The sequence below is a fragment of the Oncorhynchus nerka genome, linkage group LG13, assembly GCF_034236695.1.
Source record: "Oncorhynchus nerka isolate Pitt River linkage group LG13, Oner_Uvic_2.0, whole genome shotgun sequence".
NCBI classification, from domain to species: Eukaryota; Metazoa; Chordata; class Actinopteri; order Salmoniformes; family Salmonidae; genus Oncorhynchus; species Oncorhynchus nerka.
The window spans coordinates 7,632,840-7,647,961 of record NC_088408.1 but is presented as its reverse complement, the minus strand read 5'-3'; the positions used below and the strand labels follow the sequence as shown (position 1 = coordinate 7,647,961).

The window sequence follows — 15,122 nt, the reverse complement described above, 5'->3', positions numbered from 1 at the left end:
CCACTCCTCAGTAAAAGGCACATGACAGCCCGCTTGGAGTTTGCCACCTAAAGACTCTCAGACCATGAGAAACAAGATTCTCTGGTCTGATGAAACCAAGATTGAACTCTTTGGCCTGAATGCCAAGCGTCACATCTGGAGGAAACCTGGCACCAACCATACGGTGAAGCATGGTGGTGGCAGCATTATGCTGTGGGGATGTTTTTCAGCAGCAGGGACTGAGAGACTAGTCAGGATCAAGGCAAAGATGAACAGAGCAAAGCACAGCGAGATGTTTGATGAAAAGCGCTCTGGAGCAGGTTAGGACCTCAGACTGGGGCGAAGTTTCACCTTCCAACAGGACAACAAACCTAAGCACACAGCCAAGACCACGCAGGAGTGGCTTCGGGACAAGTTTCAATGTCCTTGAGTGGCCCAGCCAAAAATCCGACTTAAACCCGATCGAACATCTCTGCAGAGACCTGAAAATAGCTGTGCAACGACACTCCCCATCCAACCTGACAGAGCTTGAGAGGAGAATGGGAGAAACTCCACAAATACAGTCATGACAAACTTGTAGCGTCATACAATAGAAGACTCGAGGCTGTAATCACTGCCAAAGGTGCTTCAAACAAAGTACTGAGTAAAGGGTCTGAATACTTATGTAAATATCATATTTCAGTTTATAATTGTTTTTAAATAAATTAGGAAAAATGTCTAAAAACCCATCTTTGCTTTGCCATTATGGGGTATTTATGATGAGGGGGGGGAAACGATTTAATCCATTTTAGAATAAGGCTGTAACGTAACAAAATGTGGAAAAGGTCAAGGGGTCTGAATACTTTCCCGAAGGCACTGTAAATGGAATCAAAGACGTTTTTGAAATCATTCCATTCACCACATAGTTGTTAGTAAATATCATGTACATTAGTAAGATCAGAAAACAAAGGGAATACCTACCGAGTTTGGCATCAGAAGTGTCCATCTCCCATTTGCTTTGTGGAATGTAACCCTAAATTATACAGAGAAGAGACCGCAAGGGTTAGGCCTCTGAGCGGCAAGGAGCTAGGGGTCAGGAGGAGGATATGAATGAATGAATATGAGAGAGAGAGAGAGAGAGAGACAGAGAGACAGAGAGAGACAGAGAGAGAGAGAGACAGAGAGAGAGAGACCGAGAGAGACAGAGAGAGACAGAGAGAGACACAGAGAGACAGAGAGAGACAGAGAGAGAGGAGAGAAAGAGAGAGACACAGAGAGACAGAGAGAGAGGAGAGAAAGAGAGAGATGGTTTCGGTGACGGAGAGAAGGCGTTGAAATAGTTACGTTAATCAAACAATATCAGTACAAATCAGGAGAATCGTAAGAATGCCACGACATTCTTTTAAGACGTTGGCATGCCAACATGTCAGATGTCATTATGACACCTCGTGTTGAGAAGATTTGCCTTTGGTGTTAGCCATGATCAAAGCATTTTGAGACACTTCAGAAAACAGCTAGTTGATAGACCAGCTAGCCTACTACAAGTGCACAACTAGATTTGATCAACACTTTCTTTGTGTTAATCGTGGTTCAACACCAAGTCAAAACAGATTATACAGCCTAGTTACTGAAGAAGAAGTTAAACCATGAGTTAAACCCCCCCAACACAACACTGATGTGCACAAGTTGGACATTAAATCGTCTTTGATTCTGCAGTATTTGGTAAATAAATGAAGAACGTGAAATACAAGTATTCTGGGTCAAAACTTGAAATCAGGATAGTTGTTATACCTCTCAAACCGTATGCTTCCAACACAGGAACCTGTAATGGATATAGCCATTTCCTTAAAAACAGGAAGCTGTCGTGGATATAGGCATTTCCTTAAAAACACGAAGCTGTCGTGGATATAGGCATTTCCTTAAAAACACGAAGCTGTCGTGGATATAGGCATTTCCTTAAAAACACAAAGCTGTCGTGGATATAGGCATTTCCTTAAAAACACGAAGCTGCTGTGGATATAGCCATTTCCTTAATAACAGGAAGCTGCTGTGGATATAGCCATTTCCTTAATAACAGGAAGCTGCTGTGGATATAGCCATTTCCTTAATAACAGGAAGCTGCTGTGGATATAGCCATTTCCTTAATAACAGGAAGCTGCTGTGGATATAGCCATTTCCTTAATAACAGGAAGCTGCTGTGGATATAGCCATTTCCTTAATAACAGGAATCCGTAGTGGATATAGCCATTTCCTCAATAACAGGAACCTGTAGTGGATATATCGATTTCCTTAATAGCAGGAAGCTGTAGTGGATATAGCCATTTCCTCAATAACAGGAACCTGTAGTGGATATATCGATTTCCTTAATAACAGGAAGCTGTAGTGGATATAGCCATTTCCTTAATAACAGGAAGCAGTAGTGGATATAGCCATTTCCTTAATAACAGGAAGCTGTAGTGGATATAGCCATTTCCTTAATAACAGGAAGCTGTAGTGGACATAGCCATTTCCTTAATAACAGGAAGCTGTAGTGGACATAGCCATTTCCTTAATAACAGGAAGCTGTAGTGGACATAGCCATTTCCTTAAAAACAGGAAGCTGTAGTGGATATAGCCATTTCCTTAATAACAGGAAGCTGTAGTGGATATAGCCATTTCCTTAATAACAGGAAGCTGTAGTGGATATAGCCATTTCCTTGATAACAGGAAGCTGTAGTGGATATAGCCATTTCCTTAATAACAGGAAGCTGTAGTGGATATAGCCATTTCCTTAATAACAGGAAGCTGTAGTGGATATAGCCATTTCCTTAATAACAGGAAGCTGTAGTGGATATAGCCATTTCCTTAATAACAGGAAGCTGTAGTGGATATAGCCATTTCCTTGATAACAGGAAGCTGTAGTGGATATAGCCATTTCCTTAATAACAGGAAGCTGTAGTGGATATAGCCATTTCCTTAATAACAGGAAGCTGTAGTGGATATAGCCATTTCCTTGATAACAGGAAGCTGTAGTGGATATAGCTATTTCATTAATAACAGGAATCTTGAGCCCACAATAATAATGAAGCAGCTAAATGTACTAAATAAATACATTAATCGTTTAAAAGTTTACATTTGTCACAACCAAAGCTAATAGTGAGCGCAATGGAACCAGTGCCGTTGTGATTAGTTTACGTTTTTATTTTCAGTTCTTAGGTCTTTAAATCATGTCAAATGCCATGTATCTAGGTCGGTCGTCGTCCTGCATCTAGGTCGGCCGTCGTCCTGTATCTAGGTCGTCCTGTATCTAGGTCGTCCTTTACCTAGGCCGTCCTGTATCTAGGTCGTCCTGTATCTAGGTCGTCCTGTATCTAGGTCGTCCTGTACCTAGGTCGTCCTGTACCTAGGTCGTCCTGTACCTAGGTCGTCCTGTACCTAGGTCGTCCTGTACCTAGGTCGTCCTGTACCTAGGTCGTCCTGTACCTAGGTCGTCCTGTACCTAGGTCGTCCTTTATCTAGGTCGTCCTGTATCTAGGTAGTCATTTAAAAAAAGTTGGAAAGCTAAAAAAAGTGACTGGCCTTTTTATGTGCTACTTTTTTCTCCTTCAACATGTTGGCACTTGCAAAAACACTTTGGAATAGAGCCTCAGATACGACTCCATATATTTTACATTTACAATTTAGTCATTTAGAAGACTCTCCTATCCAGAGCCACTACAGTAGTGAGTCATTTAACAGACTCTCTTATCTAGAGGTAATACAGTAGTGAGTCATTTAACAGACTCTCCTATCCAGAGCCACTACAGTAGTGAGTCATTTAACAGACTCTCTTATCCACAGGTAATACAGTAGTGAGTCATTTAGCAGACTCTCTCATCCAGAGACACTGCAGTAGTGAGTACATACATTTTCATACTGGTCCCCTGTGGGAATCGAACCCACAACACTGGCGTTGGAAGCACCATGCTCTACCAACTGAGACACATGAGCTTTTTGTTGTTAGGAACAAGGTAACCTCGCCCCTTCGCTAACTGCTATGGCATACAGACAGAGGGAGATGACTGGTGGACGAGGTTAGAGACTCTGGGATTGTTGTTCGTCAGAGCACCTTTCGGCATGCCATGGTCATTTTGTCAGCACTAAATGGGCTGGGCAAATAACTGATTTTGAATTTCTAAAAATATTTGAATCATTAATAAAGTAGCATTTATGAAGCGGTATCAGAGGCTCGTTCAAAACAGTAGACAGCTAATGGAGGAGATAGTCTGGATACGAGGTTACCTTGTTCCTGAAAGTAGACCGTTAATTGAGACCTTCCAGCAGGGTTGCGGTAAATACTATTTAAATTCCAGCCAATTCAGGTAGAACACTGACAATTCCAATTCTTCAATTCAGGAAGAACACTGACAATTCCAATTCTTCAATTCAGGTAGAACACTGACAATTCCAATTCTTCAATTCAGGAAGAACACTGACAATTCCAATTCTTCAATTCAGGTAGAACACTGACAATTCCAATTCTTCAATTCAGGTAGAACACTGACAATTCCAATTCTTCAATTCAGGTAGAACACTGACAATTCCAATTCTTCAATTCAGGAAGAACACTGACAATTCCAATTCTTCAATTCAGGAAGAACACTGACAATTCCAATTCTTCAATTCAGGAAGAACACTGACAATTCCAATTCTTCAATTCAGGAAGATTTTTTGGGGGGGAATTTGGTTTACTTTCTGAATTGAAATGGAATTGATCCAAAACCCTGTAACATCATATTTCCTAATGTCCAATCCCACTGAACTTCTGAGTGAGATTTGTTTCCTGGTGTACTGTAGCTTCTCTCTGTGCTTCAGTAACCATGTTCACATTATGATCCTAACATAATTTTCATACCATTTCTAATAAATGGATCTATCATCTAATGGATTGTGTTAATAATAATAATAGTTCTGGAAGGACCTTCCCTGGGTGTTTGAGGTGGGATTCTGGTAGCAGTAGAGATAACATACTCAAGAGATTGATTCAATTATAAAGTTTGTGGTCTGATGTCTTGGTTGAATCTTTACGATGCACAATTCAGTCATCATGCACGGTTTTAATGAAAAGTTCTTAGCCCCCCCCCCCCCAAAAAAAACCTTCCCACCCAATTAATTGTTGACTGGCAACTGCAAAGTCTTCCTACCTGGCAGAATGATAACAGATGATTTGTATCAAATCGGGAGGGCATTTGTTTGACAAACTCTTCCATCAAATGTACACAGTAGGACTACATTGTACAGTACAGAAACACAGCTAGCCCAATAATCTCTTGCTAGGTAGATGTGCAATTGAATTAAAAAGGGCAACTATCCCCTCCTGCAGGTTTTCTATGAAGCCAGCTAGATCTACTCAAAAGTTTCTAAAGCTAGCCGGCTTCAGCTAGCTTCACATTCCAGCTCAGGCTTCGTCCGTACTACAGCGGTTGACTAGCTCGTCCGCAAGTCACACATAACTAGCCGAACACTAAACTGATTATTGAGACACATGGCTGAAACATCAATCCATGGGCGAGCCAGTGCCACGTTTTCATTGGTGCAAAAAAAAAAAATAATAATAATAATAATTTTTTAAAAACTTAGCGTAAGAAAAGTTATCTTTGCAAATTCAGCAGGCGATGTTGTGAAAGAGGCTCTTAGAAGTAGAGTGTTTATTTAATTACCTTTTAAATTGGTTTATTTAAATGTATCCTCTATTTAACTAGGCAAATCAGTTAAGAACAAATTCTTATTTTACCATGACGGCCTACCCCGGACGACGCTGGGCCGATTGTGCGCTGCCCTATGAGACTCCCAATCACGGCCGGATGTGATACAGCCTGGATTCGAACCAGGGACTGTAATAATGTGTGTAGTGGAGGGTATACGCCGCATACCCACTTTTTCTTTCTGGGGCGCATTGCGTAAACTCACTTCTTAATCCCTACTGATGAGTATCAAAGTAGTGTAGCGGAGGTACACGACTTATCAATGATGTAGTACAATAGAGAAATCATGTACAAAGTTACCTACACAATTACAAAGCACGTGAAATATACTGAACGGCAAAAAATATAAAAGCAACATGTATAAAGTGTTTAGTCAAAAATAAAGAAAATCTTTGAAATTGTTTCCTTTATATTTTTGTTCTGTTTATATATATATTTTTTTACAAGTGTGCCGCACATAGCTTGTTTCAGCCGAATATCAGGCAGCAGTAGCGTTCAGCTGTCAACTGATTGTCGCATAGAGCAGCTCACAGAACAATGACATCGGTAGCCAGTAGGGTAGGAAAGATGTTTTAGCTTATGATATCTACAAGTAAATGCTAACTAAGGCAACAACGGGTTTGCAAACCTGTTATTGAAAAGGTTTGGTTTGATGTCTTGGTTGATTTGTTTTGGGGGGGGGGGGGGGGGGATTTGAGGATACCCACTAATGGGGCGGCAGGGTAGCCTAGTGGTTAGAGCGTTGGACTAGTAACCGAAAGGTTGCAAGTTCGAATCCCCAAGATGACAAGGTACAAATCTGTCGTTCTGCCCCTGAACAGGCAGTTAACCCACTGTTCCTAGGCCGTCATTGAAAATAAGAATTTGTTCTTAACTGACTTGCCTAGTAAAATAAAGGTAAAAATAATAATCCAGGCACTACAAGACTACTTATTGTTCATGTGTGCTTATTAATACACAAGCAACTCTTTCCCCACTCCCCTTCATTTTTAAAATATTAAGTCATACAAAAGTGTTACATTGTGTGAAGTTTAAAATGCATTCTGTTATTACTAAATGTTTAATGTGATATATATTAAAAATATGTATATTTGACACCAAAAACAACATTTGATTAATAAATCATTCCTCAAATGAAGTGGAAGACGTAATCTTTGCGAGATGGGGGGAATCGGATTTCATTGGTCCTCAACTCGCGGCTCAAGTCATTTCATTCAGGGTAAGTGGAGTTAGCCTGCCCAGGAGCAGGTTAGTTCTGAAAGATTCGTCGCTATAGAAATTTGGCTTAATAAAAAAAAAAAAATGTGACCCACTTTTGTATGACCGGTTAAACGGATTTGGCCAAAGATACCTCGCTAACTCCTCAACCCTGCTTCGTAGGACACCCCTCTGATGTGGTTTAACCATTGTTGTGGACTTAGAACATTTAAATGTTGTCGATAGAAAAAAATATGTGATTTTGGGAGTAAAAACCTGAAAAGAACCAAAGGAAAACTATTCCCCCCCCACACAGGTCACCATTCCTTCACCGGGCGAGCCGTTGGGGAAATATTTGGAAAATATGTTTTTATACCTACTTCCTTAGGTACCGCTAGAAAATATATATATATATATATTTTTTTGTTGCTAAATACATGAGAAAAACACAATATATATGGTGCTGTTTGTAGAAATGACAAATTGTTATTATAATCATTCATGACTGTGGAAGTATCAAGTCATATCTGTTAATTACATTGGAAATCACCACAATAACTATACCCATAGAGATAGAAAATGTGTGATTAACACATCCTAGCTGTAAAATGTTATGCTTGTACTTACCATCTAGTAAGGAACTAACACCACGGCAACACAAACATATTTAATTTTTACTCAATTAGATTTTGATTACAGAAGAAATCCAAAACGAATTTAGTCTTACATAGTTAACAATAATAAAAAAATAAAAAAATATATATTATAGAATATTTCATATCACTTACGTATACCATCCTAAAAAGCATCCACATTACCAAGACATTACCAAGGCATTACCAAGGCATCACCAAGGCATTACCAAGGCATTACCAAGACATTACCAAGACATTACCAAGACATTACCAAGGCATTACCAAGGCATTACCAAGACATTACCCAGGCATTACCAAGGCATCACCAAGACATTACCAAGGCATCACCAAGGCATCACCAAGGCATTACCAAGGCATCACCAAGGCATCACCAAGGCATCACCAAGACATTACCAAGGCATTACCAAGGTATCACCAAGACATTACCAAGACATTACCAAGGCATTACCAAGGCATCACCAAGGCATTACCAAGACATTACCAAAGCATTACCAAGACATTACCAAGACATTACCAAGACATTACCAAGACATTACCAAGACATTACCAAGGCATTACCAAGACATTACCAAGGCATTACCAAGGCATTACCAAGACATTACCAAGGCATTACCAAGGCATCACCAAGACATTACCAAGGCATTACCAAGACATTACCAAGGCATTACCAAGGCATCACCAAGGCATTACCAAGACATTACCAAGGCATCACCAAGACATTACCAAGGCATTACCAAGGCATCACCAAGACATTACCAAGGCATTACCAAGGCATTACCAAGGCATTACCAAGGCATTACCAAGACATTACCAAGGCATTACCAAGGCATTACCAAGGCATCACCAAGACATCACCAAGACATTACCAAGGCATCACCAAGACATCACCAAGACATTACCAAGACATTACCAAGACATTACCAAGACATTACCAAGACATCACCAAGACATCACCAAGACATTACCAAGACATTACCAAGACATCACCAAGACATCACCAAGACATTACCAAGACATTACCACGACATTACCACGACATCACCAAGACATTACCAAGACATCACCAAGACATTACCAAGACATTACCAAGACATTACCAAGACATCACCAAGGCAAAATGAATGCTTTCTCCATTTATCTATATGTAATCTTATTTTTTATTTTTTACCCCTTAACCTTGGTTAGCACGCGCTGCGCCCGCCACGCCACAGGAGTCGCTGGTGCGCGATGAGAAAAGGATATCCCTACCGGCCAAACCCTCCCTAACCCGGACGACGCTAGGCCAATTGTGCGTCGCCCCACGGACCTCCCGGTCGCGGCCGGTTACGACAGAGCCTGGACGCGAACCCAGAGTCTCTGGTGGCACAGCTGGCGCTGCAGTACAGCGCCCTTAACCACACCACAATCTTTAAAAAAATATATATATATATGTGGGAAATCCCACTGCATCTGTATCCTTGTGTTGTATTGAACATATAGGACAGTGAAGGGACAACAGGAAAGGCCAGAGTCAGAAGGATTGTGGGTTGGATTCTCTGAACAAAACGTGTTGTGGTCAACACTAAACCACTACTAGTAAACTACTACTAGACCCACACACTACTTCCTCGAGGTCAACTAACCACTAGACCCACACACTACTTCCTCGAGGTCAACTAACTACTAGACCCACACACTACTTCCTCGAGGTCAACTAACTACTAGACCCACACACTACTTCCTCGAGGTCAACTAACTACTAGACCCACACACTACTTCCTCGAGGTCAACTAACCACTAGACCCAACACACTACTTCCTCGAGGTCAACTAACTACTAGACCCACACACTACTTCCTCGAGGTCAACTAACTACTAGACCCACACACTACTTCCTCGAGGTCAACTAACTACTAGACCCAACACACTACTTCCTCGAGGTCAACTAACCACTAGACCCACACACTACTTCCTCGAGGTCAACTAACCACTAGACCCACACACTACTTCCTCGAGGTCAACTAACTACTAGACCCACACACTACTTCCTCGAGTCAACTAACTACTAGACCCACACACTACTTCCTCGAGGTCAACTAACTACTAGACCCACACACTACTTCCTCGAGGTCAACTAACTACTAGACCCACACACTACTTCCTCGAGGTCAACTAACCACTAGACCCACACACTACTTCCTCGAGGTCAACTAACCACTAGACCCACACACTACTTCCTCGAGGTCAACTAACTACTAGACCCACACACTACTTCCTCGAGGTCAACTAACTACTAGACCCACACACTACTTCCTCGAGGTCAACTAACTACTAGACCCACACACTACTTCCTCGAGGTCAACTAACCACTAGACCCAACACACTACTTCCTCGAGGTCAACTAACCACTAGACCCACACACTACTTCCTCGAGGTCAACTAACTACTAGACCCACACACTACTTCCTCGAGGTCAACTAACTACTAGACCCACACACTACTTCCTCGAGGTCAACTAACCACTAGACCCAACACACTACTTCCTCGAGGTCAACTAACTACTAGACCCACACACTACTTCCTCGAGGTCAACTAACTACTAGACCCACACACTACTTCCTCGAGGTCAACTAACCACTAGACCCACACACTACTTCCTCAATTTTGATCACGTTGCCAAATCTCACGATCTTCCTCATTCTGGTACGCTTGTATTTTATATCCCTGTATAGGAAGTTTGACTTGGGTTTATAACTTTATGAAGTTCTCATTAATATTATGAGATATTTTGGATCAATTTGATTAATCTCAGCACAACGGAGGACAGTTTCGACCAAACAAGACCAAATTAAAAACATCAAGTCTAATGCAGCCGTTTAAAACAAATCTCAATATCAAATCACTTCTGGGTAGCAAAAAACCCCAACAAAAAACAAATATAGCTTCTTAGCAAAGAGCAATTTCTCTAGCAAGAAGTTGGCTAAGACTGTCGGAGGGATCTGAGTGGGGAGGGAAACAAGCTACAATTTACAGCTCTTACACAAAAAATACAATATCATTTTCACAAACTCAGTATTATTCCAAACTCATAGTGTGGTAATATATATATAAAAACACAGGAAAATTACATTTTTGACTGCACTGGGACTTTAAGTAAACAATAAATATACTGCTGTAGCTGCAATACTGGCCCAAGGGCTTTTGTCAGCAAGTCACTCACTGTATCTGCAAGCAACCTAGCATTTCTTCTCACTGCCATGACACCATATCAAAATGTGTTTCTGGTGGAGGGCTCTCCAACCCTGTTCCTGGAGACCTACCGGCATAGCAGATTCTGCTGGCATACCAGATTCTAATAATTAGCTGGTTGATAAAGATGTGAAAACCTACAGGAGGGTAGGCTCTCCAGGAACAGGGTTGGAGAGTCCTGCTCTAGTCGATATGAGGGATCAGTAGATCTCTTTAAGGACAATAACAGATAAAGGCTTGCTGACTGGGTCCTACCTTAATAACAGATAAAGGCTAGCTGACTGGGTCCTACCTTAATAACAGACATAAAGGCTAGCTGACTGGGTCCTACCTTAATAACAGATAAAGGCTAGCTGACTGGGTCCTACCTTAATAACAGACATAAAGGCTAGCTGACTGGGTCCTACCTTATTAACAGATAAAGGCTAGCTGACTGGGTCCTACCTTAATAATAGACATAAAGGCTTGCTGACTGGGTCCTACCTTAATAACAGATAAAGGCTTGCTGACTGGGTCCTACCTTAATAACAGATAAAGGCTTGCTGACTGGGTCCTACCTTAATAACAGACATAAAGGCTTGCTGACTGGGTCCTACCTTAATAACAGACAAAGGCTTGCTGACTGGGTCCTACCTTAATAACAGACATAAAGGCTTGCTGACTGGGTCCTACCTTAATAACAGATATAAAGGCTTGCTGACTGGGTCCTACCTTAATAACAGACATCAAGGCTAGCTGACTGGGTCCTACCTTAACAGATAAAGGCTAGCTGACTGGGTCCTACCTTAATAACAGATATAAAGGCTAGCTGACTGGGTCCTACCTTAACAGATAAAGGCTTGCTGACTGGGTCCTACCTTAATAACAGATAAAGGCTTGCTGACTGGGTCCTACCTTAATAACAGATAAAGGCTAGCTGACTGGGTCCTACCTTAATAACAGATAAAGGCTTGCTGACTGGGTCCTACCTTAATAACAGATAAAGGCTTGCTGACTGGGTCCTACCTTAATAACAGATAAAGGCTAGCTGACTGGGTCCTACCTTAATAACAGACATAAAGGCTTGCTGACTGTGTCCTACCTTAATAACAGATAAAGGCTTGCTGACTGGGTCCTACCTTAATAACAGACAAAGGCTTGCTGACTGGATCCTACCTTAATAACAGACAAAGGCTTGCTGACTGGATCCTACCTTAATAACAGATAAAGGCTTGCTGACTGGGTCCTACCTTAATAACAGATAAAGGCTTGCTGACTGGATCCTACCTTAATAACAGACATAAAGGCTAGCTGACTGGGTCCTACCTTAATAACAGATATAAAGGCATGCTGACTGGGTCCTACCTTAATAACAGATATAAAGGCTAGCTGACTGGATCCTACCTTAATAACAGATATAAAGGCTTGCTGACTGGGTCCTACCTTATTAACAGATAAAGGCTTGCTGACTGGATCCTACCTTAATAACAGATATAAAGGCTTGCTGACTGGATCCTACCTTAATAACAGATATAAAGGCTAGCTGACTGGGTCCTACCTTATTAACAGATAAAGGCTTGCTGACTGGATCCTACCTTAATAACAGATATAAAGGCTTGCTGACTGGGTCCTACCTGAATAACAGATATAAAGGCTTGCTGACTGGATCCTACCTTAATAACAGATATAAAGGCTTGCTGACTGGATCCTACCTTAATAACAGATATAAAGACTTGCTGACTGGATCCTACCTTAATAACAGATATAAAGGCTTGCTGACTGGGTCCTACCTTATTAACAGACATAAAGGCTAGCTGACTGGGTCCTACCTTAACAGATAAAGGCTAGCTGACTGGGTCCTACCTTAATAACAGATATAAAGGCTTGCTGACTGGGTCCTACCTTAATAACAGATATAAAGGCTTGCTGACTGGGTCCTACCTTAATAACAGACATAAAGGCTAGCTGACTGGGTCCTACCTTAATAACAGATAAAGGCTAGCTGACTGGGTCCTACCTTAATAACAGATAAAGGCTTGCTGACTGGGTCCTACCTTAATAACAGACATAAAGGCTTGCTGACTGGGTCCTACCTTAATAACAGATATAAAGGCTTGCTGACTGGGTCCTACCTTAATAACAGACATAAAGGCTAGCTGACTGGGTCCTACCTTAATAACAGATAAAGGCTAGCTGACTGGGTCCTACCTTAATAACAGATAAAGGCTTGCTGACTGGGTCCTACCTTAATAACAGATAAAGGCTTGCTGACTGGGTCCTACCTTAATAACAGACATAAAGGCTAGCTGACTGGGTCCTACCTTAATAACAGATAAAGGCTAGCTGACTGGGTCCTACCTTAATAACAGATAAAGGCTTGCTGACTGGGTCCTACCTTAATAACAGATAAAGGCTTGCTGACTGGGTCCTACCTTAATAACAGATAAAGGCTTGCTGACTGGGTCCCTACCTTAATAACAGATAAAGGCTTGCTGACTGGGTCCCTACCTTAATAACAGATAAAGGCTTGCTGACTGGGTCCCTACCTTAATAACAGATAAAGGTTTGCTGACTGGATCCTACCTTAATAACAGATATAAAGGCTTGCTGACTGGATCCTACCTTAATAACAGATATAAAGACTTGCTGACTGGATCCTACCTTAATAACAGATATAAAGGCTTGCTGACTGGGTCCTACCTTATTAACAGACATAAAGGCTAGCTGACTGGGTCCTACCTTAACAGATAAAGGCTAGCTGACTGGGTCCTACCTTAATAACAGATATAAAGGCTTGCTGACTGGGTCCTACCTTAATAACAGATATAAAGGCTTGCTGACTGGGTCCTACCTTAATAACAGACATAAAGGCTAGCTGACTGGGTCCTACCTTAATAACAGATAAAGGCTAGCTGACTGGGTCCTACCTTAATAACAGATAAAGGCTTGCTGACTGGGTCCTACCTTAATAACAGATAAAGGCTTGCTGACTGGGTCCTACCTTAATAACAGACAAAGGCTTGCTGACTGGGTCCTACCTTAATAACAGATAAAGGCTTGCTGACTGGGTCCAACCTTAATAACAGATAAAGGCTTGCTGACTGGGTCCAACCTTAATAACAGATAAAGGCTTGCTGACTGGGTCCTACCTTAATAACAGATAAAGGCTTGCTGACTGGGTCCTACCTTAATATCTTCCTCCTCCTCCTCCTTCTTGGGCTCCTTCAGTGGCTCGTCATCAGGATTTAAGTCTTCCATCTCAACCTTTAAAACACAAAATGTTTCCATTGAATTTCACTTTTTAAAATATATATATAGCATTTAAAAACATATATATTAGGTAAGTAGAGTTAATATTCTATAATAAAAATAATAAAAAACTTTACAACCACACAAGTTGCGACACTGAAATCATTGAGGATAGTGCCAACAGGTACTACACATCTTTTAATAAGAGAGGACAAGGTTCACTCTTATAACAGGAACCTATTATATAAGCGCTCAATAAAAAAAGGTGCCACGTCTAGAATGCCTCCCCTGTGTGGATGCTAGGTGAATTGGAACAGCACTAAGCTGCATTCCAAATGAACCTCCCCTGTGTGGATGCTAGGTGAATTGGAACAGCACTAAGCTGCATTCCAAATGAACCTCCCCTGTGTGGATGCTAGGTGAATTGGAACAGCACTAAGCTGCATTCCAAATGAACCTCCCCTGTGTGGATGCTAGGTGAATTGGAACAGCACTAAGCTGCATTCCAAATGAACCTCCCCTGTGTGGATGCTAGGTGAATTGGAACAGCACTAAGCTGCATTCCAAATGAACCTCCCCTGCATCCCATTTCCCCGTAACACGGTGGAGGCTTGGGCCGTGAGCTTCATTCTTTCTGTTTTGGTCCACTAGCTTCACAAACAATATTTCTGGTTATTGAAAATTATATTTGACAGTGATTTAGATTGGTACAATGATTCCTCTTCACTATTCAGTGCTTGTTTTTTTTCTCACAAACTGAAATTGAGTGAACAGTGTACAATTCTATCGACCAGGAAATGACAGAGCAATTTCTACATTGGCCACTAGATAACACAGTCAAAGTCAAAATAGCTTTGTCATTTTTTTACAACAAATACCACTCTGGTCGGGAGAAATCAAAAAGGCAAATATCCCAACCGATAGGCAAATATCCCAGCCGATAGGCAAATATCCCAGACGATAGGCAAATATCCCAACCGATAGGCAAATATCCCAGCCAATAGGCAAATATCCCAACCAATAGGCAAATATCCCAGCCAATAGGCAAATATCCCAACCAATAGGCAAATATCCCAACCAATAGGCAAATATCCCAACCAATAGGCAAATCTCCCAGCCAATAGGCAAATCTC

The 15,122-nt window shown here is 41.4% G+C and overlaps 1 protein-coding gene across 1 annotated transcript in view; it reads right to left on the bottom strand.

The window, feature by feature from the left end:
• The window catches only part of LOC115140368 (YLP motif-containing protein 1-like), a 70,596-nt gene that overhangs the window by 9,279 nt on the left and 46,195 nt on the right, over positions 1-15,122 (bottom strand). The window contains exons 19-20 of the mRNA XM_065026164.1: positions 13,927-14,004; positions 940-991 (exon numbers count right to left, since the gene is read on the bottom strand). Coding sequence (XP_064882236.1) covers positions 940-991; positions 13,927-14,004 — 130 coding nt within the window. The remainder of the gene's footprint in view (positions 1-939; positions 992-13,926; positions 14,005-15,122) is intronic.